Here is a 26,705-nt window from a genome sequence, read left to right as displayed (position 1 = left end):
AACCCGGTTCCCCTGCATCGGCAGGCGGACGCGCAACCACCGCGCCACCAGGGAAGCCCCATTTTTTGACCTATAAAATTTAGTGTAAGTTTGTTGTTTTTCCTACAATGTTGAAATTCAGGAGAAAAGTACGAATTTATTTAATCTCCTGTTATTTTATATATGTAAAGCTAAGCATCTGTATATTAGGAGACATCTGAATTATGGATTGACTTTTTCACTTTTAATCTAGTTATTTAATTAATCATTGATTTTAGCTGAATACCATAAAGGGAAACTATATATTTTTAAGCCCTTTTATTGCTACATTTTCTCAGTGGTATTTTGGGTAGAATGAAGAGCCCATGTTTCTTGAAGGAAGTAGTTTTGGTCAAGTAGTAATTATATAAATAGTTATACTAAATTAAAAATGCAGTTTTCAGTTTTATGTTGCTCAAATTTAAAAAAGTATATAAAACAATTCATGCAGATCTACACTAGTTTGCCAATCATTTACATCTACTAACTATTAATTTATTTTTCTATTTAAAGAAAATTACAAGTGTGAATAGCATTAGGGAAGCCTGAGAAGCGAATTTATTTTAATAATATGGAATTAATGTGGTTGACAACTTTGAATCCTACTGTTGGTCCCATAATAATTTGAGATAAAATGTTATTTTAGAGAAACTGATCTCTTGGAAGTAGCCATGCCTTTTCTGCTTTTTATTTTTAAACATCATAAGTGATTTAAAAATATTTTCTTGGTGCGGCACTAGCATTTTTTAGGTTTAAATCAAATAAGATTTTCAAAGCTTTTAATCTTCTAATATAAAATTCATAGTTTCTTGTTAGTATGTAAAATTTCTCACAATGTTTTGATTATCATTTGAGAAGCAACAGGCAGTATTAAAGCATTTGCCCTTCCATGACCTGATGGAACAGTCTTTACCTCTGGTAGCGCTAAACATAGAATGTGTAAAGGGAAATGTGGAAAACTGCGGTAAGATGAATTTAATTATAGTAATGTAGTCAATCAGTTTTTTGTTGTTCTTAAAAGGTCAAGTAAAAATAACTGAATGTGTTACACCAATGAAGCAAATACTAATACCGAATGCAGATTGCTGTTTCAGCTTCTTTTAGTAGTTCAGTGAGATTCCAGAGATTGGCACTGAGACTACATACCAATTATAATAATGGTAATAACAACTTCCACTTGGTGACTGCTTCCCAAAGTCAGACATCTTGCTGTACATGTATCATCTCTAATCAACTTACTGTCCTGCAGGGTGGATGTTGTTTTCACCTGCGACTTCCAAAGGTTCAGTAACTTGGCCAAAGTCACAAAATTACTAAAGATTAATACCAAATTCAAACCTAGGTTACTGTACTTACGAAGAATGAGAGCTAATTTCATTTTCTGATGTCCATCATTATGTAATCCTTATAGAAGGAGATGGACACATTGGAAGAAGCCTGGCTGTATGAAGTATAAAACTCACTTTTTCAAGGTATTTCTAACACTTATTACACATGACCTGTCAGTCAAGATAAGGGCATACATAACAACAAGACATTTTAAAGGATAAAGTAAATAAATTAGGGGTGTACTTAAAAGATTTCTCTTCTTTTGGTCCTCCTTTAAAGACTCTGTCAATATAAACCAGTGCGCAGTAAGCAGAGTTGGCATTTTGATATAATGAGAGGGCTATATTGAAAGCTCTTTAGACTCATTATACTAACTGGAAGATTATGTTACCCTGATTTGGTGGCATGAAATAAGCCACAATTTCTCATTGCTTGTTTTCTTGTGAAGTTGTTTTCAGGTAATTCAAGACTGGAGACAACCCAAAATGTGTGTACTTGGGCAGAAGCCAGTAACAAATGGCAAGATGTTTACAAATCCATCAAAACTGTTTGGATAGGAATTTCAGCCCTGTAGAAATGTTTGCAAAGTGAACTCTTTAAAACAGCTTGACCTTAACACAAAATAAGGCCAAATAAAAAGCAGAGAGAGGAAGGAAGGAAGAGGAGAAGAGCGCATTGTTTGCAGCGAAAGCTCTGGGCACTGTGAAAACTTTTCACTTTTCTGAAGGAAATGCAGTGTAGCAGATGGTACGGGTGGACGGGAGATAAACATAGGAACTGGAAAAGTAAGCAATACATTCTAACAGGTTCTGTATCAAAGATCTGGAGAAGTAGAAAAGATTAGACAAGGAACTGTTCTGAAACTTGACAGTAGCTGTATCTTTACCAAGTCTTACCCACATAGCAGAGATGGAAAGTGGAATTGCACAGACAATAGGCTGTGATTATATTTTTCTGACAGTGAGAAGGGAAGGTCTTTTTAAAGATTATTTTTAAAGATGGAGATTTATCAAGGTGGAAATCTATGGGACAGATGTATAAAACACTTTGTTCCCCCCTACCTATTTAACAATGGAATTTGATGTAGCTTCTGTTCTTGCTGTAGAATTAGCACAAGACACTGTATTTGGGGTCTTAGATAATCTTTTCCTTTTTTCAATGCAAATTATGGTCCAGACTAGTTAACTAACACTGAAAACCTGTTACCTGTTTCTAGTTGAATAAGAATCGGTATGTATGAGTGCCTATAAATGACCACGCATGTACAGAGGCAGAAAGGGGAATATATAAAGAATGTTCTTATTTCTTAAAGATACAGTCATCTAGTAAAGGAAGGAAAACATATGTACAAGTGAGGCAAGGGAATATGTATATGTATATGTGTGTGTGTGTGTGTGTATATATATATATATATATATATATGAATATATGGAGTGGAGGAAATGTTAAGTTTGGGCTGATTAAAGAAGCAGTGTATTCATTCTCAAGCTTCCTTATGGTAATGTGCATCATTCCAGTATGGAAACTATTCACCAGCATGTGTCTGCCTCATTTAAGCCTGTGTCCTGTGCTCCTACATCCTGTCCTAGTGACTGACTACTAAAAGGGAATACCACAATACAGTAACTCAGCAAGAAGCAATTCTACAATAATGTAGAGTGACACTGATAATAAGAAAGAACAGGGAAAATAGCTAATATCCTAAGGAAAACCCAATTTAGAAAAGAATGATGTTTTCTCCGTAATACTGGCAGTTTATCTTGGGGAACTTTTAAAGTGGCACTAAAAAAATCAAATAATTAGGAAATGGAATGAATTTTGAAAGTTTATGTAAAATGCGTACCTTTTCTTCACACTTATCATTGCCAAAAATATTAAATCTACTCATTCACCTTTTCAATTTATCAATTGTTTAGTTTGATGTAGTGTAGTGTAGCTTCAGAACTCCTCATTTGCACTGACTCCTTCCAAGTCCCTGCACCTAATTTTGTAATTATAACTTTACACTCTTCTTTTAAGAAGAGACCTCTCAAATTGAATAAATTTCAGGCCCCACAAGGCCTGACTCGACCTCTGTTAGTACCTTCATTAAATATGGATGATCTCATAGGAGACAGCAATGATCAAGAATGTTGTTTGGTTTCAACTTCCTAATTTTTGGAAAACCTTGAATAAGATTCCTAAAATGTTTTGGCACTTATAGTAGATATCTGAATTTCAAATCTGTTATCATTCTAGGATAAGTTGACCTGAGCCTAAAGAGAGTATAAATACTCATGAAAGCACTGTGTTAAAAATTAAAGCAGAGAGGGGAAAACATTCTCCCACACATCTGAAAATCTAGGTGATGCCATGGATGCTATCTCTGTTTTTCTTGTGTTATCAGCAGCCAAGGACCTCTTGCTGGCCCTGAGGGAGGAGGTGCTATGGGAAGACCCTGTGGTAAGAAGAGTTTGAATGGGTCTCTTGATAACATTCTGGGACTATCCCTGGTGGTGGAAGCTGGGTATGGATCTGAGTTTGGACAGGGCCGACATAACCTACAATACTTCTTTTTTTCCCCCCACAGATATGAAAAACTTCATTAGGATTAGATTCAGCTCTAAGAATAGGTTCCTGGAAGCTGCCCCAGGACTCTTCCATTTACAATCCATTGTCCAGAACTTAGTCTTAAGGAGTGGTCCACCTCAAGAAAAGGGAGGCTGGGAAATGTGGTCTTTATTATTAGGTGGCCACATGCCCACCTCTAAGTTCTGTTACTGTGGAGGGTTTTCAGTTTTGCAAAGGGCATTGTTTTTATTCATCTTTGCTTGATTGTTGGGGTAATGAATGACTGAAAGCATTGTGGCAGTCAGTCCATGCCACATGCATGTTTTTGCAATCCAATAAATATTTACTGAACACCTACTATATCAGACATTATGGGACATGCTGTGATTACCATGTGAGTAAATGCAGTGAAGATCCTGGCTATTTTGGAATTTACCTTATAGTGAGGAGGCAGACATTAATAAAATAATCACACAAGTGGTACAGGGCGGTTTGAAAGAGAGAGGAAGGTCAAAGCGTTCTTAAGAATGTGACACTTGAGTTGGTATCTAATGCTGAATTAATTAGGTAAAAAGAAGTAGTAGGGTTCCAGACAGAGGGAACAGCAAGTGGTTAGCAAGAGACTAGTGAGCATGCAGATTGTGGTGGGACTGTGGTAGGAGTTGACCCAGGAGAGAGATGTATGAGCCAGAGAGATCAGGAAGGACAATGATCATAGGGTGAAGGACAGGAAATAATGAGAGGGAGCATAAGAGAGGAAGATAAATACTTTGAAAGCTGAAGCATTACGGGCAAATCTGAGCTTCCCATAAACCATAGTAGAGAGAGAAAATGAAAGAGTAAGATATATGTAATTCCAATGGTCAAGCAGTAGAAAAAACAGGGTTTATCAGAAGAAATAAATGTTATCCCCTATTTGTGAGCTCTGAGAGTCATTTATCATCATTAGGGTATTTGAACTAGTGTTGGAAAAAGGGCATTCAGATATAGACCAAAGTCTTTGTTAGCTGCTGTCCCACAATACGCATTCTCCATTGGCCTTGGCTTTTTGGATGTGTGGCTTGAATAAAGTCTATTTATAATGAGTAAATTATATTGTGGTGATGGAGCGCTATGGTAATAAGTGATTGCTTATGACTCATATTCTTAAATGGATTATGAGAAAGGAGAAGGTCTCTGGAATGAATTGTTAAACAGGAAAGAATAAACAATTAGGTTATATGAAAAGCAATATTCAAAGATCATAACTTTCTCAAATTGGTTTGATCTTTCTGTGTAGACGAGATTGGCTTGTTGGGGAGACAATTTCAGAGATTGTAAGGTATGGCTTTACTTTTTGTTACTGTTGATGATGATGATGGTGGTGGTGGTGATGATTTCCTAGAGGGAATGCTGGGTTTGAAGCTTGAAGACTGAGTCCAGAAAACCGAAAGCTAGTGGCTTCCTGATGGCAGAACAACAGATCTGTGAATAAGTCAGTTACAGTTCAGAGTATTACCATTTACAGACCATCAGGAATTACTTTGTCTCCTCTTTGGAACAAGATGTGCTTTAATTTTGTAGAATCCTCCTCTGAGTGGAATATAGTAGTCGCAGTGAATTTTCTTTTTAGTTGCAGTGAGGTTTTCTTGTTTGTTTGTTTTGGTTCGGGGAGGGGGAGCTGGGGAAGAAAAAATAAAAATTATTTAAATACAAACTTTGAAATATGTATTTTAGAAACATTCTTCTAATATATTTGACTCTTTCAAGTGCTCATTGTAAGAAATAATGAGGAGTGAAAATTCTTGAACGATAGATACACTGCTGAGAATTTGCCTTATTTTATCTCATGTGGAAATTTCCCTTATGTTCCAAATCTCAAACGAGCTTAAACTTTGAGAAAAATACTTTTCACATGGAGGCTGATACTGACATCAGGAATAAATGTTCAGGACCGTAGAAAGAATTTATAAATCACTGTTCCTCCTAAGCTGTCAATACTTTCAATGTGACTTTTATCTGATACAGTTACCATAAACATTAGTATTTTCAATAATTTTCCCTTATTAACTATGAAAACTATTAACTATGAGGTATGATAAAGGCTATTATGTAAGTTACAAGGAAATCACATGCATTTAAAGAAATGTTTGTGTACTGACTATTAACTATCCCTACACGGCAAAATCCTACATTTTCTTATACATTTATAGTAAGTCGAGGGAAACTTTAGTTAGACATGATTATGGGAATCCACAGAATAATGAACGTATTCTTTTCAAATGGTCGAAATATTTAGATTTTTTTTTAGGTATTAGCAAAAAAGGGTAACAATTGCATGTTTTTTTATTTTTTGTCTCTGGAGATAAACTGTGTCTGTAATTTGGCAATGCAGAGTTAATTTAACCTGGCACCTTTGTTTGGATAAGCTATAACCAAACAATTGTTTTAAGCCAAACAATATTGCGAGGCTATTAGGCAGAGCAAACACAAACTGAATCTTAAACTTAAATGTCCTCACCCTTCAATACGAACTGCAGTTTTCTGTTTTTGACTGTTACAGTCCCTTAACCAAAGCTATCTTGTCTGATGATAAAACTGTAAGTGTATGAAGCTCACACATTTTTTCATCTCTTTTATGACCTTATCTTTCATGAGCGGCTTCTGTGAAGGTATCCTAACTATAGGAAGCACCTGGAAAACATATGTGATATCTATTCTCTGATAAGCAGTTGTGAACAAGAAAGTAGATCTGTCACTTCTGAACTGTTCATTGTTAAAAAATACTTTGATGATTTAGCTGATTGCAAAATACATTATAGGGATGACTAACAGCTACAGTAACACTCGTAGTCAAGAAAGTTCAATAGTTATATTGTACAGGAATTTCTATAAGAGGTTAATATTGATAGGAACTACATGGATTAAAAGAGCAGAATTGAGAAAGGCTGTTTGCTTGCATGACTGCTTTCAAACACTGCTGCTGTTTTGTGCTGAAAAAGTTGCCTCAGGATGTGGCAAATCTTTAATTTCTACAGGAATGTCTGACTTTCAGTGAAAAGATATTTATTTGTGTTTTTGAAATTATTTTTGCCTTGCAAGTAGAGCCACTGCTTTTACCACCTTGCCAACAATACCTAATATGGAATTAAAAGATTCTGTTTCATGTGCTCCAAAGACTATATTTTAGTGCATTTCCCTAAGTCATTTGTGCTGTGTATTATAGTGCTCAATAACACCTTCAATTTCCTCCTATAGGGCTTTCATTGATAATGAAAACTAGACTAAGAAAAAATGGAAGGGCCCACAAAATATGTATGATATCTTTTAAAAGAGCAACAAAAGAGTTTAATCTTGCAATGGAAAACCATTAACTCCATAGCCATAATTTTAGAAATATTATAGATTTTGTTACCACTTGACATTTATTCCGTTTCATCATTTTATGAATTGGTCTCTGGATATATATAGTGGTTATCCCATTAAATGTGTTTGTGCTTTGCTAAAACTACACTGAAATTTCTATTTATGTATGTGGAGTATGTGAATAAAGAATTTAGCAAGTAAATGAATGCATGTCAAATGCATTCATAGGTGTTTCTGTAATTCTCTTCCTAGCATCCTTTCTCTCTTCCTTTCCTCTTCCTACCAACAAAGCTTTTGAAGCAATATCTGAACAAACTTGTCATTATTATCTTAGCTATTAATTATTCATGCCATTTTTTCATAAGCTACTCTAGAGTGCTGATTTCAAACATATAAGAATCAAAAATGGATAGAAGTTAAAAAAGAAGATGGTCAATGAAGTCATTTCCATTCAAATCAAGAAGAGGCTGGAGTTGGGTTAATATCAAAATAAAGTTCTATTTATGAATTTTCCATGAGAATAAATATATTGATAGGAAAGAAGCAAGTCTCTATTGTAAGGGGAAAATGCTGTTTCTTAAAAGTAATTTAGAGATTTCATATTCGATTAAGTTATTTTTTAATCATTTCATTTTTCATTAGTAAAAAGATTAAAAATGAATTAGGTGAAAACATTACCATAAAAATGAGAGCTAGTTTCCTGAAATAAACTTAGATGATGAAGGGTCTGGAAGTTGAAAAACGTGACATATTTTAGTTATTAAATAGTTCTGAAAGCAATTAATTAGTAAATGTAATGATATTGCAATAGGTTATGTTTAAAAGAATGACACCAAAACTTAATTTTCTAACTGCACAGTGAGCAATGGTTATTGATTAAGTGTCTGTATGTAGTTTGATTTTACCAAGTTCCAAGTAAAATAGTACACCTAAAAAAAATAATGAAGGAACAAGGTTTATATATGATGAGGAGAAAGCAGCTATCTGATCACATCCTGCTGTCTTTATTGTTTGACATCCAGTAGACTTTGACTATAATATTCTAATGGGTTTGGAGTACGGTCTTTGGAGTTGGACTGACTTGGAATCAATTCTTGGCTCTGCCACTTACTAGCAATGTGCCTAGGCATCTTCTCACATATCTGCCTATTGGTTTACTCTTCTGAAATATAGGGATAATAATGCATGGCAGAGTCGTTGATGTGATGTTCGAGAAGCACTTAGCTAGTGCTGAGTGGTGCTCAAGAAATCGTAGCCATGTTTAGGTTTACTATAGAATCTGAGCTTTGTGACTGCTCTTTGCTTTATTCATCTTTATGATTTCAGTATTTGGCACGTAGCAGACACTGAGATGAATATAAATTCAATTCTGACCCGTTTTGTTTTCTACACCCAAGTATATCATTTCATGTGACGTTCTTATGCTTTGGGGCATCTTTCCCTTTTTTGCTTTCTTTGTTTAAGAAAACACAATTAAAAAAAAAAAAGGAAACACAGTTTAATCAGCCAACAACTTTATTCTTTTCTCTCAGGATTTATTTTTATTAATGTGGTATATATTGCACATTTATGCAGTTTCATAAATGTTTTAAAATAGTTGTAAAATGTAATTTCTTTAGAGCTGTTAATTGTGTACAATCAACTATTTTTACAGTGCTTCTTTAACTAAGTACTCTGCAATATTTATTTTCAGTAGTTTTCTAATTATATGTGCTGCATAATCAAACAAATTAGAGCAAATTGTTCCATGAATCAGGATTATCAATACTGAGTATTGCTCCAGATGTTGGCACAAGTTGAAATCTAAGCTCTACAGTTCTGACTTGGCAGTTAAGTGACATTTAATGAAGGTATTTTATTATATGAAATTACTAGTTCATTTTGAGTAATTTACTAAATTTCTATGTGCGTCAAACATCTGCTGAGATTTGTCGTCATCCTGCCATTTTCTTTTCCTAGTAGTTACTGGATGAAAATGATCATGGGTAAATTTGTCCCATACTAAATGAAGGAAAGGACTTCATTCAGTTAACTATCAAATAGTAGGAGTATTTCTTGAACTATTTCTTGTTGGCATCTTAAAACTTTGTCTGGATCCTGTTCTTACATCATTGAAATGTCTTTAGTTTCACCACCTTCAAGTTGTCATTTTTCCTGTGCAGTAACTTAATTACTGTAATCTTTTTCTTTGGGGAGATGGTTCTCATTTTTAACCTGAAAAATGGTTTTCAATTATGGAGCCTCAGAACATTAAACCTACGGAGTTCAGAGTCATCTAAGATTATGCCTCCAAAGTTTCAGGTATTTTATTGGCTTCTTCCTCCAGAAAGCTTCCATGACACCAAGTTTTCATTAAGTGTCATGCCTGTATGCTCCTGTCACATCATGGACCGCTCCCATGAAAGCATTCATCACATGGGCTTGCAGTCTATTGATTGGTCTCTGTCCTAATCTATAAGTTTTATGAGAGAAGGAACCATCTTTGTTTTGTATTTGTAGTGCTCAGGGACTCAAAAGTAGTATTTTAATCAGTTAATAAAGAATGCTTTATATCACTTCCATTCAATAAAGACAGACATTCATAGATCTAAGTAAATTCTTTTAACTTCTACGTGTTGTGATTACTTTGCAGTGTATTCTTCCAAACGTACTTGTTTCTCACTATATTTTTGAATACTTTTCCTTCCAAATATGTAATTTGCCTAATAAAATATTTTAGAGTAGACTTAATTCTAGTCTCACAAAAATTGGGGTGAAGAATGTCTGAGACATGAGTCAGAGTGTTGTTATGGATTGAGTGAGGGAAAACTCAAAGACCAGAGGTCTGACAAGGTATGTTCATAGAAACTCAATAAATATATGTTCATTACTGTATTTGTGTCCCGTGATCTCATCAATTCCCCACTGTAATACCTCTAATGCTTCTCCCTGTCTTCAATATGAAGGTAGAACTCCAAAAATAATTATGAGGTTCTCCATGGTCAATGTCATTTTATGCTTTTGGTCTCTGAATTTCCATATCTTATGTGATCTCATTTGGAATTATTCATGGACTATCCTGATTGTGTTCATCAGTGGTTACCTCCCTTAGGCATGTGGCCTGTCTCCTTAACTAGATTATATGGTCCTTAAGAGAAAGTATTTTTTTCTTTTTCATATATTTCATTGTATCTTCAAAAATATGCCTTGTAAGTGTTAATTATTGATTGAATTGTGCATGGCACAGTGTATTTCCAACAAATTAAAATGTAATAGTAAAAGTCAGGAAGATTTACTTCTCTGTGTGAACATAGGATGATACAATTAATACCTGAATATGAAACTTAACTTCTCCAAGTAGTTCTGGCCAGAATTTTACTCTCTGTTCTCTGGGCCCTTGGATGTGTGATTTTTTAACAGCATAGTCTCATGCTTGCTTGTTTATGCATTGCTCTGTGACTAATATTCAACTGTTTCAGGTGTACGTGGTTCTCTCTTCAACTGGTGGGGTAGAGAGGGGAAGCAAGAAAGGATGTTTTGGAAAGAATGCTAACTGACAGGAGACTCAAATTTAATTCCTAACCTTGTACAAACTGCTGATTTTGGTGGTCTTTATGATGCCTCTCCATGCTCCCTCATATCCCTTCTGTTCTGCTTGTTAGGGAAAGGAGATCCACCTAAAGCTGCTTCGGTCTGTAACCCCTGGAATGACTGGGAGGCATTTATTGCTGAAGCATGAGAAGGCTTGGGGGAGATGCCTTATGTAGAAATAAATGTTGTTAACTATAAGACCATAGCTAAGTTACTGACCCTATCTGAGCATCAATTTCCTGATCAGTAAATTTTGTCTAATTTGGGTTAGATGGTCTCCAGCATCCTCTCTGATGCTCACATCCCTACGTTTCAAGACTCACAAGACACAAGAAAAGTGCTTGGAAGGCATGGATGTTGTTCATGCATTTTCCTTTGTAAACTCCCCTGCATTCGTGCCTAGAGTTAAACCTTCATTCAGTCTGTGGAAATGCAAGCAAAAGGTCACTCATCTATGTGGTAGATTCTAGTGTGGATTCTAGTCCCCATGAAAAATAAAGTGCTGGTAAAGTCAGTATATATTACTCTAAATTGGGTCAGAAATCCCTGGTAGCACTCAAGAAGGTTAGGTGGTACACTGATATTGTATTAAGTAACATTGACTCAGTTGGTGAGAAGGTTTTCAAGTTTCTTATATTCTTTCAACATAGTGCGAGGCCATAGAGCCCACTTGTGTGTGCAGGCTGAGAACTAGCCCTCTATGTATCTGAAAAGTGAGAGATCTCTTAACCCTGATCTCCTAAGATAACTGGTTCATGTGTCTGTGTTCTATGTGACCTACAAAAAAGGAGCACAGAAGATTCAAACTCTTATTACTGAGCCTTTGTACCTTTCTTATGGTTCTTGGACCTTGTCTTGCACTCTCGTTATTTGTGAACTCTCTTTAATGAGTTTTATACTACTTTCAAAAAGGTATTTTTCCATATATATGCTACTATACCTACTACAGTCCCTTAAACCTGGTAGATGCTTAATAAACATTTTCTGGAGAGAATTTCATTGCTGTTCATTTTGATAATCCTGAAAGGAAGAGATAATTCAGTTTTCAGAGAGCCTCCAATTCCAGACATGGGGTTCGGTGCTGTGGGGTATGTGTAGGAGCCAGCGCTCCTCCGTTAGGGAAACTAAGTTTAACAGAGCTGTCACTGGGTTTCTACATTATCTCTCTTTACTTTTATTCCACTTTTTAAAGTGATTCATTTTGTGAAGCTATATATAGAAATGAATATAAAATTTATGAAGTTTAAATTTCAAAACTCATATCAACATCACACTGTCATTGTAGTAATAATTATTTCCTGAAAATTGTGTATTTTCTCGGTTACTTTGAAAGATTTTAAGAATTCAATGTGTTTTTTGTATAATAATATAAAGATTTAAGTACTATTAGAGATTTAACAACTATGTGGAAAATAGTTATTAAATACTTCAGAGGGCAAGCGATTTAACTTTAAAAATTTAGCATTATTAGATTAAAGGTTTAGTTGCCCTGTTTTTTAGTACACATTCTTCTCATTTCTGTCATCACATTTTCTTGTCATTCTGTTTTCTGATTTCTGTTATCCTTTATAAGTAGGAATGATTAATATATTTGTGTGCACTGTATTAAAGTCAATTACTTTCCTTTAAAAAGCAGCAGTACCTTGTTACATTATCACTTACAATGAAGGTACCTACAAATTAGACTCTTTACTTTTAAAATGTGATTGCATGTTAAAGTGTTTCTCCTTCTTTGCCATAAGTATACTTTTGCTCAAAATATATTACATTGTTTTTCTTTTCTTATGTGAAAATGAAGGCATGATTTTGTGCAAACTAGCTATGCTTCTTCAAGAACAAGTATAGGTTTATAGCTTCTTGCATTTACCCATTTTAAAAATAAATACAAACAAGTTTTAGCAAGCTTAATGCTGGGGAAAAAGAAAATCTTCTTCAAAATAACCTAAATTCAACCCAAACATAAGTTTGTCTTTTCCTATGGTATTTCTTTTTCTGCTGCATCTTGCCTTTATAAAAATGTAATTTGAAAATAAGCATGTTACAGTTTTCTGTATTGAAAGCCCTACAATAATTACATACTGCTTTTTATTTTCTTCTTCTGTCTAATATTAATAATTCCAAATGAAAAATTTTATGGAGATGTTTTTAATGTTTATAGCAGTTTATTTATTTATGACAAATGTTGATTTTCTTTATTATAAAGCCACAATAGTTATCAAAATGATTAATCGTAGACTTATGTCAATATAATGACAATATTTGTAACAAATATGTAATTAGACATATGCTATGGACATCCCTCTAGGAGGATTTGAATTTCAAATAGAGGGCTTTAATCATGTCCCCTCCTCTTTGCGTGTTGGTATTTTCTAGGTGATGATGAAGGAGTCCAGGAGACAGCAGAATCAGATGGGGACACACAGTCAGAGAAACCAGGGCAACCTGGAGTTGAGCTAGACGACTGGGATGGACCAGGTAGGACAAAAAATTTAAAATTCAACCATCTGTTGCTACTATGAGGAATTCACTTTTTTTTCTTAAATTTTAATTAAATTATAAAACTCTTACACTCTCACTTTTGATTTTAAAAAAATTTGTGTGTATGTTGGTTTCATGGAAGGCTGAATAAATATCATTATTTAAAGAGGATTTTTATCTTTGATAAATAAACTATAAAAACCAAAGTGTTATCACTGCTTGAAGTTTTTCATCTTTGTTTTCTTTCATACTCATGTAGGAATTTAGTTAATTCTGCTTGTTTTTTCTTTGAACAGAGATCTTTGTTCTGTATCCACATTCAAATTGGGCATACTTTTAAAGCTTCAAACAAGTAACAATACTCCAAAGAAATACTTTTAGTATAGTCATGTTGTAAGTCATAGATTGAATCCCAGTACGTGTTTAGAAGTTTAGAAAACATTAACAGATGCCCCACTTTGATTCAAGGTTTTGGTACTATTTTTATTTTTATGAATGAAAATTAAATTTGATTTTAAAGTTCATTGATATTTAATCATTTCAAGAAAAACAAATACTGTTAAAATATTCCAAAACACCAACACAATTTTATAGAAATATGTACAGTTCATAAGAACTCTGTGGCTAAAAACCTTTATATTTGGTGCCAACTAATTTACAATTGATGGTATATTTATAAATGGAGACTGTTATGTCATAGGGCTTAAGGATATAAGCGAGTTTTGAAACAGTTTTAGACATGATTTCCAAAGCAGTAACATTTTTCATTAAGAAAGATCCCTATATTTCAATCACATTTTCACCCTTGCATGACTTTGCAAATTGCTCTCTGCTGTGCGTGAAGAAGAGAGGAACTCCAGTGGTAATTTTCTGAAACCAGCAGCTGGAAAATATAACGCAAACAAAAATGAAGATACAGTATATCTGATTATTATGATGTCATTTCTAATGTTATTCGTGATACACACAGATGTTTGTATTCTGTATACTATAGCATAATGTTACACAAGATTTTGGATCAAAACATTATAATTAAAGAACCTTATACCACATTTTAAGAGTTTGAAAGAAAATGTGGGCATCTGGCATTTTCACCTTATTGCATAAAGTTTCTGTCTTAATGAAGGGAAGAATCCTCTTGATTAAAAAAATAAGAAAAAAAACTGGAAAAATTTATTTTTTCTTGGGGATTACATTTAACTTAAAAAAGTGAGTGAACTTTATGTTGTATGGTTCTTTATTCATAGAATTAAGTACGTATATGCTGTGTAGAAGAGTTTTTACATTTAAATTAGATTAGATGGCCTTTTGATATGCCTACTTGCAAAGGGTACATTCTGGATTCACTCAAAGGGGCAAACTTGGAGGTGGCTGGTTTTCCTCTTTGCTCAAACCTGGGACCCACAGTGCTCCCAGTGACTTGTGAGTAAGTAAGCAAATTCAGGGGGTGGTGAATTACTAAATACATACTGCATACCCAGTGCTTCCTTTTTCAGGAAGCTTTTCCAGAAATAAAGTTATGTGTTAGCTAAAAGAGAGCTAGAGCGAGGGGGAGGGCGGGGGAGGAACAAGGATAAAGCATGATGCTGTCCATTCAGGATAAGATTTTTCACTTTTCAGTTAAATTTACTTAACGTATCTGATTTAATAAACATTTTATTCAATTGATATCAGTGAAAACGTATATACTCTTTCTGTGGCACATATGAATGTATAAAAACTTTAAAGGAAAAAATGTATGTCTATAAGCAGGTATGCCTGGAGGAAATTCATCCTTTGTATATTGTAAAATCGATAACACATTGTTTCCCTGCAGGTGTTTTGCAAAATAAAGGGGGATTTATTATTTTGACATCCCCTGATTAATGAAGTTGATTCATAACAAAAGATTACCTGTTGGATATTTATCTTTTAAGGTAGAATATTCATTGCTTTCCTTCAATCAGGAGAAAGTATACAGGATGTTTTTGGACTTTTGCTATTGCATGAATAGTGATTACATCAATATTTTTACCCAGATTTTTGTTATTCAAAAAAAGTATTGGTATTTTACAACTGTATTAAGAAGAGGAAATTTCCCAGGTTTTAGTGACAGTTTCCAAACATCTTAGAAAATGAACTCTGGATTCTAAAGTTTTAGGTTCGAATTCTGGATTTGCTGCCTACTTGCTGGATGAATTTTTGCAAGTTGCTTAATCTCTCTGTGCTGTTATTCTCATCTGTAAAATGTGGAAAGTAATATTAACGCCTCTTAGGGCTTTTGTGAGAATTAAATCAAACCTTGAACATAAAATGCTAATGACCATTATTATGGCTTTGAAATTGTGGTGACTTGAAGCAGAACCTTTAAAAATTCTTTTCTGCATTTTTTAAAGCACAGTAGTACATCTGATACAACAAGGGTAAACTTTTATAATACCAAGCATCTAGTTTTGAATTTAGCCACAAATTATTGGTTAAGACATGAGGCAATGAGCCAGGTGTGATTTCAAGGTCTCCTAACTTTAAGGTCCTCCCACCCAGTCCTGATAGTCACCCTAAGATAGAGAGTTGTCTCTAAAAATAGAACAGAATCAAAGGACAAGGAAATTATCTAAAGAATTTGAGGCATAGAGCTAACATCATTTAAGATAGATCAGGATTTATCTTATTTTTAAAGTTTGATTGGAGACGACTCCACAACTTTTCTTGATAGCTCAGTTCGATAATGAATCAACTCCTCTGTGAAGTGTTCTATTTTTATCAAATGCAGATTCCCCAGAGCAATTTTTTTTCTTATTTGTTATACATTTATAAGGCACATTTAATAATTGCTTGTACATTTGTTAACTCTTATGATTAGGTGGAACCTAAACAATCTTTAGGAAAATTGTCTTACATTTGTAAACATTTCTAATGATGAAATTCTTTAATGTTTAAATATTTGTGACTCTTATTTGAATAATCTTCAATTTCTTATGAGTCTTTCACCATTTGAGTGGAGTGCTAGACTCACAGTAAGCTAGTAAAGTTCAGGCCAATGTAAAAGTCATTTCCTCATTATTTCAATATTTCACATAACTATTTTCAAGTTTGATTCTTCTTTCTTTTTTTTTTTTTTTTTGTGGTATGCGGGCCTCTCACTGTTGTGACCTCTCCCTTTGCGGAGCACAGGCTCCGGACGTGCAGGCTCAGCGGCCATGGCTCACAGGCCCAGCCACTCCGCGGCATGTGGGATCTTCCCGGACCGGGGCACGAACCCGTGTCCCCTGCATCGGCAGGCGGGCTCTCAACAACTGCGCCACCAGGGAAACCCTGATTCTTCTTTCTTGCTCTTAAGAAAATTACCTTGACATTACTTTGCTTGGAATCTAATTCATATGATACTTGTTATCCACTGTTCTTCCTTTTCCTCTGTATTTGCCTATACCTCACTTATATCATTTCTGTCTTCTTTTTAAGTAAATGCTTTTTCTTTTATCACCCTCCAATAATGCAGTTTGCCAATATTCTCATACATTTAACTATTTAAGAAATAGTCATTGTACACTAATAGTGTGAAAAGTGCTAGGGAGAAGTCCAAACATGTAGTACAATGCTGGCCACAGTCTCTCTTTTTTTATAGAAGTATAGTTGATTTACAATGTTGTGTTAATTTCTGCTGTGCAGCAAAGTGATTCTATTATCTATATCTATCTATCTATCTATTTATCTATCTATATATATATATACACACACACACATTCTTTTTTCATATTCTTATCCATTCTGGTTTATCACGGAATATTGACTATAGTTCCATGTACTATGCAGTAGGACCTTGTTGTTTATCCATTCAATATATAATAGTTTGCATCTGCTAACTGCAACCTCCCATTTCATCCCTCTCCCACCCCACCTCCCCCTTGGCAACCATAAGTCTGTTCTTTATGTCTGTGAGTCTGTTTCTGTTTTATAGATAAGTTCATTTGTGTCATATTTTACATTCCACATATAAGTGATATCATATGGTATCTGTCTTTCTCTTTCTGCCTTACTTCACTTAGTATGATAATCTCTAGTTCCATCCATGTTGCTGCAAATGGCATTTTTTCGTTCTTTTTGGAGGCTGAGTAGTATTCCATTGTGTATATGTACCATGTCTTCTTTATCCATTCATCTGTTGATGGACATTTAGGTTGTTTCCATGTCTTGGCTATTATAAATAGTGCTGCTGTGAACATAGGGGTGCATGTATCTTTTTGAATTATAGTTTTGTCTAGGAGTGGGATTGCCAGATCATTTGGCAACCCTATTTTTAGTTTTTTGTGGAAACTCCATACTGTTTTCCACAGTGGCTGCACCAACTTACATTCCAACCAACAGTGCAGGAGGGTTCTCTTTTCTACACACCCTCTCCAGCATTTGTTATTTGTAGACATTTTAATGATGGCCAATCTGACTGGTGTCCACACTGTCTCTTTTTGATACCATTTCTCTCCTTTAACCTTCTTTAATTATTCATGTAGTATAGTTAGGTAGGATGCAATAATTAAGCATGTCAACCTAGAAAGTAGAGAACGGTCTAGACTACAGAAGAAAATGCACAAATTTTAGAGCCATGCTTACACTTATGGCCTTGTGGCCTTGGACATATTAAACAGCCAGGACCTCAGTTTCCTTATCTTCAAAATGGGATGAATAATAAGTACTTTGAAACACAGTTATGAGGATGAAACTTGAAAGAGATGATATATATGATACCTAGCACAGAGCTTGGGCGAGTGTGGGATTTGCTAGATGTTAATGTCCTTCCTTTACCCTAGGACCTCTCACATTGGCCAACAATTGGAATGTGTCCTTATTTTGAAAACAATGCTTACATCTCTGTCTCCCTCCTTTAAGAAAATCTTTAGAACCTCAATCCATGGCCGAATTCTGGAGTGCTGACTTGTGTATTTATTTAGAAGGAGACTTAGGGAAGAGAATACTGTTAAATCATTATAAATTCGTCATCCGCCACTATGAAATGAGTACCTTAAAAGTCACATCTTACAAACATCAACTCTAGGAATGGCTTATGTTATTAAAAACATGTTACTTCTTTTTGCACATGGGAATAATGAATAATTTGTTTTCCCAGGTCTAATATTTTTTCCACCAGGGAAGCCCTTCCCTGGTCTAATATTGAATGAATCTACCAACAGGCTTATAGCAGCTATAATTGACATTTCTAGGAGCCCTACTGAAGGAACATATCATGTTACTCAAATTGTGCAGATAAGTATATGTAGCCCCCAATAATGTGTATTAACACAAATATACACAGATATAAACTTTTGAGCAAGCAGTCATTTAGATTCTTTGACATGAACTTTTCCAGATAATCATGTACTTTTATTTAAATAGATTTTGGTATTTATATGTAAAGCATTTGGGCCATTTCAGTAAAAATGAAGTAGAAAATCAGACCTTGTATCGATGATTTGAGGAATTAATAGAATAAAATTAGGAATAATTTTTGTGTTATACATTATGGAACAGCACACCTTCCTCCTAGGTTGATAAATGGAAATCTGATTTACCATCAGAGGTCAATTATTTTGAGGTAATGGGTAGAGAAGACCAAAAATACTTCTGTTTATATATTGGCCCTGCCACTTATCAATTGTGTGACTTTGGGTAAGTTACTAACTCTCCAAGGGCTCAGTTTCCTTATTTATGAATTGGGCTAATTATAATAACTACCTCATTAATGAGATTTTTCATGTAAAACATGGAGATCAAAACTTCATAAGTGCTCAATAAATGGCTCTTAATATTACTTTTAGTATCATTTTGGCAATTGTGCCTTAGAAGCCATTATAATGCCTTACAGATGATAAGCCCACATTTGTATAGTGAATCAACTTTGTTAAATGATTTCGCTATGTAGAAATCATCACAGGGCTACATTAACTATGTTCTATTCAACTGGATTTAAAACATAATTCAGTAAAAGAAATTTTAATGTAAATAAATTTTCAAGAATAAATGTCTAGCATAAAATCAGATGTGTGTACTTGTTGCATCTGGACTAAAAATGTTTCAAGAAATCTATAAAGAAGTCACCTCATTCAGGTGCTGTTCAGAGTTGTGGATCCACACAGATAATCAGGCTAGTTTTGCTCTGTGCCTGAGATTAAACTGAGAAGATGGGGAGTGTTTTATATAAAGTGGAATGGCAGCTGGGAGAACACTGTGAGAGAGAAGCACACACTAATGATACAGGGTTTTTTTTCCTTTTACTAGTCCAAAGAAGGGCTTGGAGATTACAGTTCTGATTTCGTTTCCTTTTTGATTGGGAAAATGTGGTAGATATAAGATCTGGGAAATGCCATTTGAAGTAAATTAACAGAAACCTATGAAACATAGTTAACCATAGATATAGTCTGACAGTAAGAAGAATATTGTGAGAAGCAGAGGAAATCGTAGAATGACTGTGTATTACTCTGACAGTGAATTGGTATTATCTCTGCTATCAGATAATGCAGTTATCATTAATTTTCACATTTGCATTTCAATCTTTGGAAGGAAATGACTCTTGCCGGATGAAGATAAGAGCTCTGTACCACTATAATGAACCATCATTTTATCCCAATGCTTTGTGTCCATATGAAAATGAGGCGGGGAGGAGTGCGTGTGGGGGGGTGGTGGGGGGGGGGTTCAGAAAAACATTATAACAAAGTGTCAAAAATTGCTACAGACTTTTGAGCCCCTTCTGAAACAAGAGGGGGTCAAAATAAATCTTCTGTACTGTAGTTAAGTGGATATTGGATTAAAAGGTGAAAGCCTCACTCTTTGTAGAACAGGGTGCCACATAAACACCGTAAAAAATAGTTCTCTTTATCTTATCCATAATTTTATCCCAATGCTTTGTGTCCATATGAAAGTGGGGCGGGGAGGGGTGCGGGGGGGGGGGTGGTGGGGGGGGGTTCAGAAAAACATTATAACAAAGTGTCAAAAATTGCTACAGACTTTTGAGCCCCTTCTGAAACAAGAGGGGGTCAAAATAAATCTTCTGTACTGTAGTTAAGTGGATATTGGATTAAAAGGTGAAAGCCTCACTCTTTGTAGAACAGGGTGCCACATAAACACCGTAAAAAATAGTTCTCTTTATCTTATTCCTTTACTCCAGTTTGCACTCTGATATAGAATTAGGGCACACATAAACCTAACCCCAAAAAAGAGGTAGGTTGAAGGCAAAGGACTTACAATTATTGTTTGGAAAGAGATGTCTTTGAGTTATAAAGAACTGTGTAAAATATACAAATTTATTATTATTATTATCTCCTCAGTTGTACAAGAATGGGAATTAAGGATATTTAGATAATGGCTTGTTTTAGAACCTGCAAATACCTAATTTGTTTGCACAAGTTTAATTGAGAAATTCAAGTTAAAGGATAATGAATGAGATTAATTTTTTTTTTTTGGACCTTGCTTTGCAGTGACCTTTTCCTCAAACAGATTGCTGGAAAATAAAATACAATGTCAAGTTTTATAAATACATCATGATCCCAGAAAAATATATGACAGCACATACTTTGCTATCCCACATGCTGCTCCTATGGCAAAATTCATTAATTAACCTTTTACAGTAGAAGCTCCCTTAATTAAACTAAAATTTGCACCCTTTCTCTGAAACTTACTGATTGAGGCTGTTGTGGGTTAAGTCGGGTCCCCTCACAACTCATATGCTGAAGTCTTAAATTTCAGTACCTCAGAATGTGATGTTATTTGGAAATAGGGTCATTGCAGATGTAACTAGTTAAGACGAGGTCATACTCATTAGGGTGGGCCCTTCATCCAACATGACTGGTACCCTCATAAGAAGGGGAAATTTAGAGACAGACCACATACATAGGGAGAACATGCTGTGAAGATGAAGGAAGAGATTGAGATGATGCTCCTAGAAGTCAAGGAAGGCCAAAGATTACTGGGAAACCACCAGAAGCTAGGTAAGAGGTATGGAACAGATTCTCTCAGAAATCCTTCCCCTGAATCCTTCCGATCCCCAGAAGGAATCAATCCTGCTGAACCTGATCTTGGACTTGTAGACTCCAGAATTGTGAGACAACACATTTCTGTTATTTAAGCCACCCAGTTTATGGTGCTTTGGTACAGCAGTCCTAGAAAACCAATACAGAGGCCAGGTGCTAGAAAGGAATCATGTGGGCAGTCTCTTATATGCTTTCCAGCTATATATCTTACTGTAATTTTTAGTTGACTTTAAATGTTGTCTAAACCACTGAAATATATTTGCAAAAAAAAATACATTGTTTCTAGGGCAACAATATCAAAACCTTCAAAAGACTGGATAAAGAGCAATAACTAAAAAATGTAGGTATGGACAAAATAACTGCAACAAATCAGGGAGAAAATCATAAACATATTGCAAGAATCTGCCCTTAGATGGCTTTGCAAGTGCTTTTACATCCTCACTCTAATGAAACAAACTAGAAATTGTAGATGAAGCATTTGAATGTTGTTTATGAAATTGGAGGACCAACAGTGGACTCATAGGCCAATAAAAGGTCTAGGCCCTACGTCAAATGTTTAATTATTAAATGTGGTTTGTATATTATAAGTTAAAATATAATGCTTCTATTGTTATTTTAAAAATCATTCCATGGTTTGGCTATTTTGATTAACTGCTCACCCCACTTTTGTCCAATAATAGGACTTCTACTGTGCTCTTTCCTCCTGAGCCATAATTCAGCTTAGAATTCTTCTCAACAGGGCACTTCAGGAAGACACTTGTCAGTAGGATATAAGAAAAACCTTTGCTATCCCCTTTGTAACCTCTTTTATAAGAAAGTATGCATTAGATACTTATTTTGGCACAAGAATTTTTGGCATTCGTTGTTTTAAATATATGACTGATCTGAGATGTTGAAAGAAAGAAAATGTAAACCATGTAATTATTTGCTTCTCTTTTGTCTGATTCAGAAAGGGACTTAATGGGGATCAGAAGGATAAGTCAAGACCAACACAATGACATACACTAGAAGTAGAAGTAGTTTAAAACTATGGAAAATAAAAGCAGGTACATAGAGACATGTACACTTGCTATTAATGGGCCACAAATTTGGAACTAGATTACTAGATTATTTAAAGGGTAATATTGATTGGGTACACAAGATAAAATACATTTCTTGTAAGTTGGTAGTTGAATCTAGATCCTTGAAGAAATTCAGATTCAATACTGTAGGTAACAGTACTATATATACATTGCTGGGTGCTTTCTATTGCATCATATCAGTAAGCACATACAAGGCAGCTGCCTCACTTGTGATTTTACCAAGTATCAGGTGGTTCAGGTGTTTTCACTTGATCCATCCATTATAAAGTTTCCCATCAACTTTTCACCTAATGGTTATTGCCAGGATCCATTACATCATTAGGGCTTGCAAAATGGTGACTTTTGCATTTTATCATTCCTTCTGTATTATTAACTGATATTATTAAGAAAATCTGAAAATCTTTCCCTCATCTACTATTTAGTTACCCCTGAATACTGTTCATAAAGGAAAAGGTGGACACATGCTTGATTTTTTCTCATTACATACCAATTTTCAGTATAGGAAAGAATAGAAAGAGTGGTATAAGGCTGGTAAAATAAACTGGTAAATAGTGTCATTGCATTTAAATTCAAGATCTGTGTGAAGACATGTTATGCATATAAGCCACATACTCAGAATTGCATTAAAAATAAACTACTCTGACTACAATATGAAGAATGGGTAGAAGAAGGACAATAGAAATACAGTAGTAGTCTTATCAAGAGGTTAAAGAGGGTTATAGAAAGCACCGGATATATTTGAGGGTGTCATTGTGTGTGGCTTGTTCAACTTATTTTGTTGCCATTCACTGAGGTAAGGAGAACTGAAGGAAAGACATGTTTTGGGAGAAAGATGAATTGGATTTTTAGTAGCTTTGCAATTTTTGTGAGACATCCAGGTGGATCTGTTGAGTAGAACATTGGTAATATAGGCTGGGAGTTTGGAGAAAAGCCTAGTATAGAGATGTAAATTGGAGAGTTATCAGTGTATACATGGCAATGGAATTCATGGGACTAGATGGGAATATATATATATATATGCATATGAGGTCTTGGACATGAAGCTTGAAGAACTCCTATCTCTAGCAGAAGGATAGAGGAAGAAGTGTCAAGAGCATCTGATAAGGAGGGAACAGCCAAGATAGGGAGAACCAGGGGAATGTAATAGTTTAATGGAGGAAAGAGTCATGCTTGGGTTAAATGCTGCTGAGAAGTCAAGACCAAGATTTAAAGACTTTCCTTGAATCCAGTGCCATGTGGATATTAGTGATTTTAACTGGAACTATTTCAGTGGAGCTCTTGTAGCAGAGCTGCCAGACTGTGGTAGGTTGAAGTGCGAGCGAAAGACAAGCAAATTGAGTCAGCTATTGGAAACAACTCTTCTTGAGTGTTCTTGGTAAAAAAATATAAACATACCTGGGTTTCTGTGAAACTGTTTATTGATAAGATTGTTCATTACCATTTTATTTCTACCTCAGAAATTTTCAAACTTTAGGGTTATGCCTCCAGAGAAAGTTATGTCTCATATTAAGCCATTCTGAATCTGCTACCCATTAATTTTTATAAATTATTTTAAAGTTATTTTTGTTTCCTGTCCCTACCATATTTTCAAGCTTTACATAATACATTTTGCTCATTTCTTTTAAATTTTATTGTTTCAACTTTTATCTCCCAGTAACTAGTTTACCAAATAGTTTGTGTGTGGATTTTTTTTTGTTTTATTACTTTTAATGTAATTGAAATGCTAAATTTAATAATAATATATTACATAAAAATTTACTATAAATTTGATGTGAGTTAGCGGTATGTTTTCCCTTCTTTCTGTATTCAAGCTGATAACAGTTCTTATGGTGTTATTGTTACTTCTGTTGTTGTTGTTGTTGTTGTTGTTGTTGTTTGCGTTACGCGGGCCTCTCACTGTTGTGGCCTCTCCCGTTGCGGAGCACAGGCTCCGGACGCGCAGGCTTCATGGCATGTGGGATCTTCCCGGACCGGGGCACGAACCCGTGTCCCCTGCATCGGCAGGCGGGCCCTCAACCACTGCGCCACCAGGGAAGCCCTCTGTTGTTGTTTTAACCTGGACCGGGGCACGAACCCGTGTCCCCTGCATCGGCAGGCGGGCCCTCAACCACTGCGCCACCAGGGAAGCCCTCTGTTGTTGTTTTAACCTCAGGAGTACACTTAGACCTTGGGGATTGTTATATCTTTTTCTTCATAATAAATTCCTACACTGTTTCTGAGATTGATACTTGGAGCAAGCAACTTACTCACTCATAAATATAATTTGCATATCCTTGCCAGATCTTGTACTTCTTCCCCTGCACCTTTGCAGACCCACATTGAATTAATTAATTTAATTCGTTCAAACACTTATTGAATAAGTGTTAAGAATAACTGTGTGCCAGACTCCAAGGATAAAACGATGAGTTGGACTCATACTACCTTCAAAAAGCTCGTAGTACAAAGAAGACAGACAAATGATGAGATAATTAAAATACATTGCTATGGATTCTGTTGCAGAGGCATGTACAGTGTGCAGTGGTAGCAAAGGGGGAGGAAGGTCATCCACTGCAAAGTGGGGGGGGGGGGTGGGAAAATGGCTGGGGGATCCACTTGCACAGAGGGAGAAGGGAAGGGTTGCTGCTGGTGGTGAGACATAATGCTGATGAGATAACACAAGCAATGAGGAAGGTCATCCACTGCAAAGTGGGGGGGGGGGTGGGAAAATGGCTGAGGGATCCACTTGCACAGAGGGAGAAGGGAAGGGTTGCTGCTGGTGGTGAGACATAATGCTGATGAGATAACACAAGCAATAATAATCTCTTCAGTGATCCCAAGGACAGAGTGATAAATACACACTGGATGCACTAAATTGTTAATGATGCATGGGAAATGTTTAGTTTTTTGCAAAATATAATTTTGCAAAATTATATATATTATATTTTAAGTGTAGTAAACGTGCTGCCATTTTGCCTGTACAGAAGTTTTCACTTTCCTGTTAAACCTGCCCTACTGTGCCACTGTTACCTAGAAGGCGCTATCCTTCTGTCACTCTTGGGCCTGAGGAATGGAGAGGTTTTCTGAAAGATAATGGGAAACTAAAGTACCCATGCTGAAGATTAGTTACATCTATAAACTGTTAAAAACAACAATTAAAGAGTTCGGTAAAAGGTCAGCTAAGAAACAATAAAGAAACCTAATTGTAATTTTAGCCATTTCCTGGAAATTGAACAGCAAAGCAGGGTATCTAGTGGCTTACTGGTCTTGCCTGGTGTTTGGAAGTGGGGCTAGCTCTCGGAGGTTCTTGGAGAGCTAGATGGGGCATAAGAAAGGAAGGCTCAAGGGAGAAAGTGTGAGCTTCTTGCTAACAGCAGAGTTCTACTTGGCAGGATTCCTGTGGGCCATATTTTAAGTGTCCTTGAAAGAAAATTGCAAAGTGCTGCGTGTTTTCAAAAAAATTTATTGAATACATTGTCATATATAGGAAAGTAATGAAAAGAACATATTTGATGTTAAACGTAAGTTTATATTTGGATAAATACACAGAGAATCACATATCTTATTTTGAGTTTTCATGGCAGAATCTCTTGATACTAACAAGAAGTATAACATTCTTTTTAAGTGACACCCTGAATAAAAACAGTCACAAGGCTTCCCAATTGGATGGAATTTTAACAAGTTCTTTGGGTTTTTTCCTGTTAATTTTTTCATATGAATTAATCAAGGTTATTTCATTTTTGAGCATTGTATTAACAATGTAAAATAAAATGAAAAGAATAAATACACGAGTACATTCTAATAAGGATGGCAACATGGCATTTTTTTTACAGAATTAAGTAAGCTATACACCAGACAAAGAATACAAAATGACTGAGTGAGATTGACAGCACTTATTTTAGTGTGTATTTTAAGTAAACAATGCATTATTTAAGTTTATGGTTTTTAAAATTATATTTTCTATATAAAAGCAATGCAAGCTCACCAAACGAAAAGAGAAACGAGTGGAAGGCACTTTCTGCCATCAGAGTGTTTATTTCAGTTCCCTCTACCTGTTTTTCTTTAAATTAGATGCTTTCCAAGAAAATTACTGTCTTCCTCAGTAATTTTCATTACTCTGAAAATTGAATAAAAGGGGGACATTGGATATATAAATAATAATTATCGTAATATGATTAATGCAATAGTTGTTAAATAGGCTGATAAATTATATAACATCTTAAAATATTATGCCTGCAATTTCTAAAACTATAGCTGGAAATAATGACTTGTGAAAAGTGTTTCATTGCAAAAGAAGTCATTTGAGTAGGCTTTTTTTTTTTTTTTTTTTTTTTTTTTTTTTTTTTTTTTTTTTGCGGTA

At 35.0% G+C, this 26,705-nt stretch overlaps 1 protein-coding gene across 1 annotated transcript in view; it reads left to right on the top strand.

The window, feature by feature from the left end:
* Nucleotides 1-26,705, top strand: part of ZFPM2 (zinc finger protein, FOG family member 2) — a 478,247-nt gene that overhangs the window by 113,602 nt on the left and 337,940 nt on the right. Inside the window, exon 3 of the mRNA XM_028500479.2 lies at nucleotides 13,186-13,287. Coding sequence (XP_028356280.1) covers nucleotides 13,186-13,287 — 102 coding nt within the window. The remainder of the gene's footprint in view (nucleotides 1-13,185; nucleotides 13,288-26,705) is intronic.

The sequence above is a fragment of the Physeter macrocephalus genome, chromosome 15, assembly GCF_002837175.3.
Source record: "Physeter macrocephalus isolate SW-GA chromosome 15, ASM283717v5, whole genome shotgun sequence".
Lineage (NCBI taxonomy): Eukaryota > Metazoa > Chordata > Mammalia > Artiodactyla > Physeteridae > Physeter > Physeter macrocephalus.
Note: the sequence above shows the minus strand (reverse complement) of the source record. Positions and strands in the feature narration are given on the sequence as shown.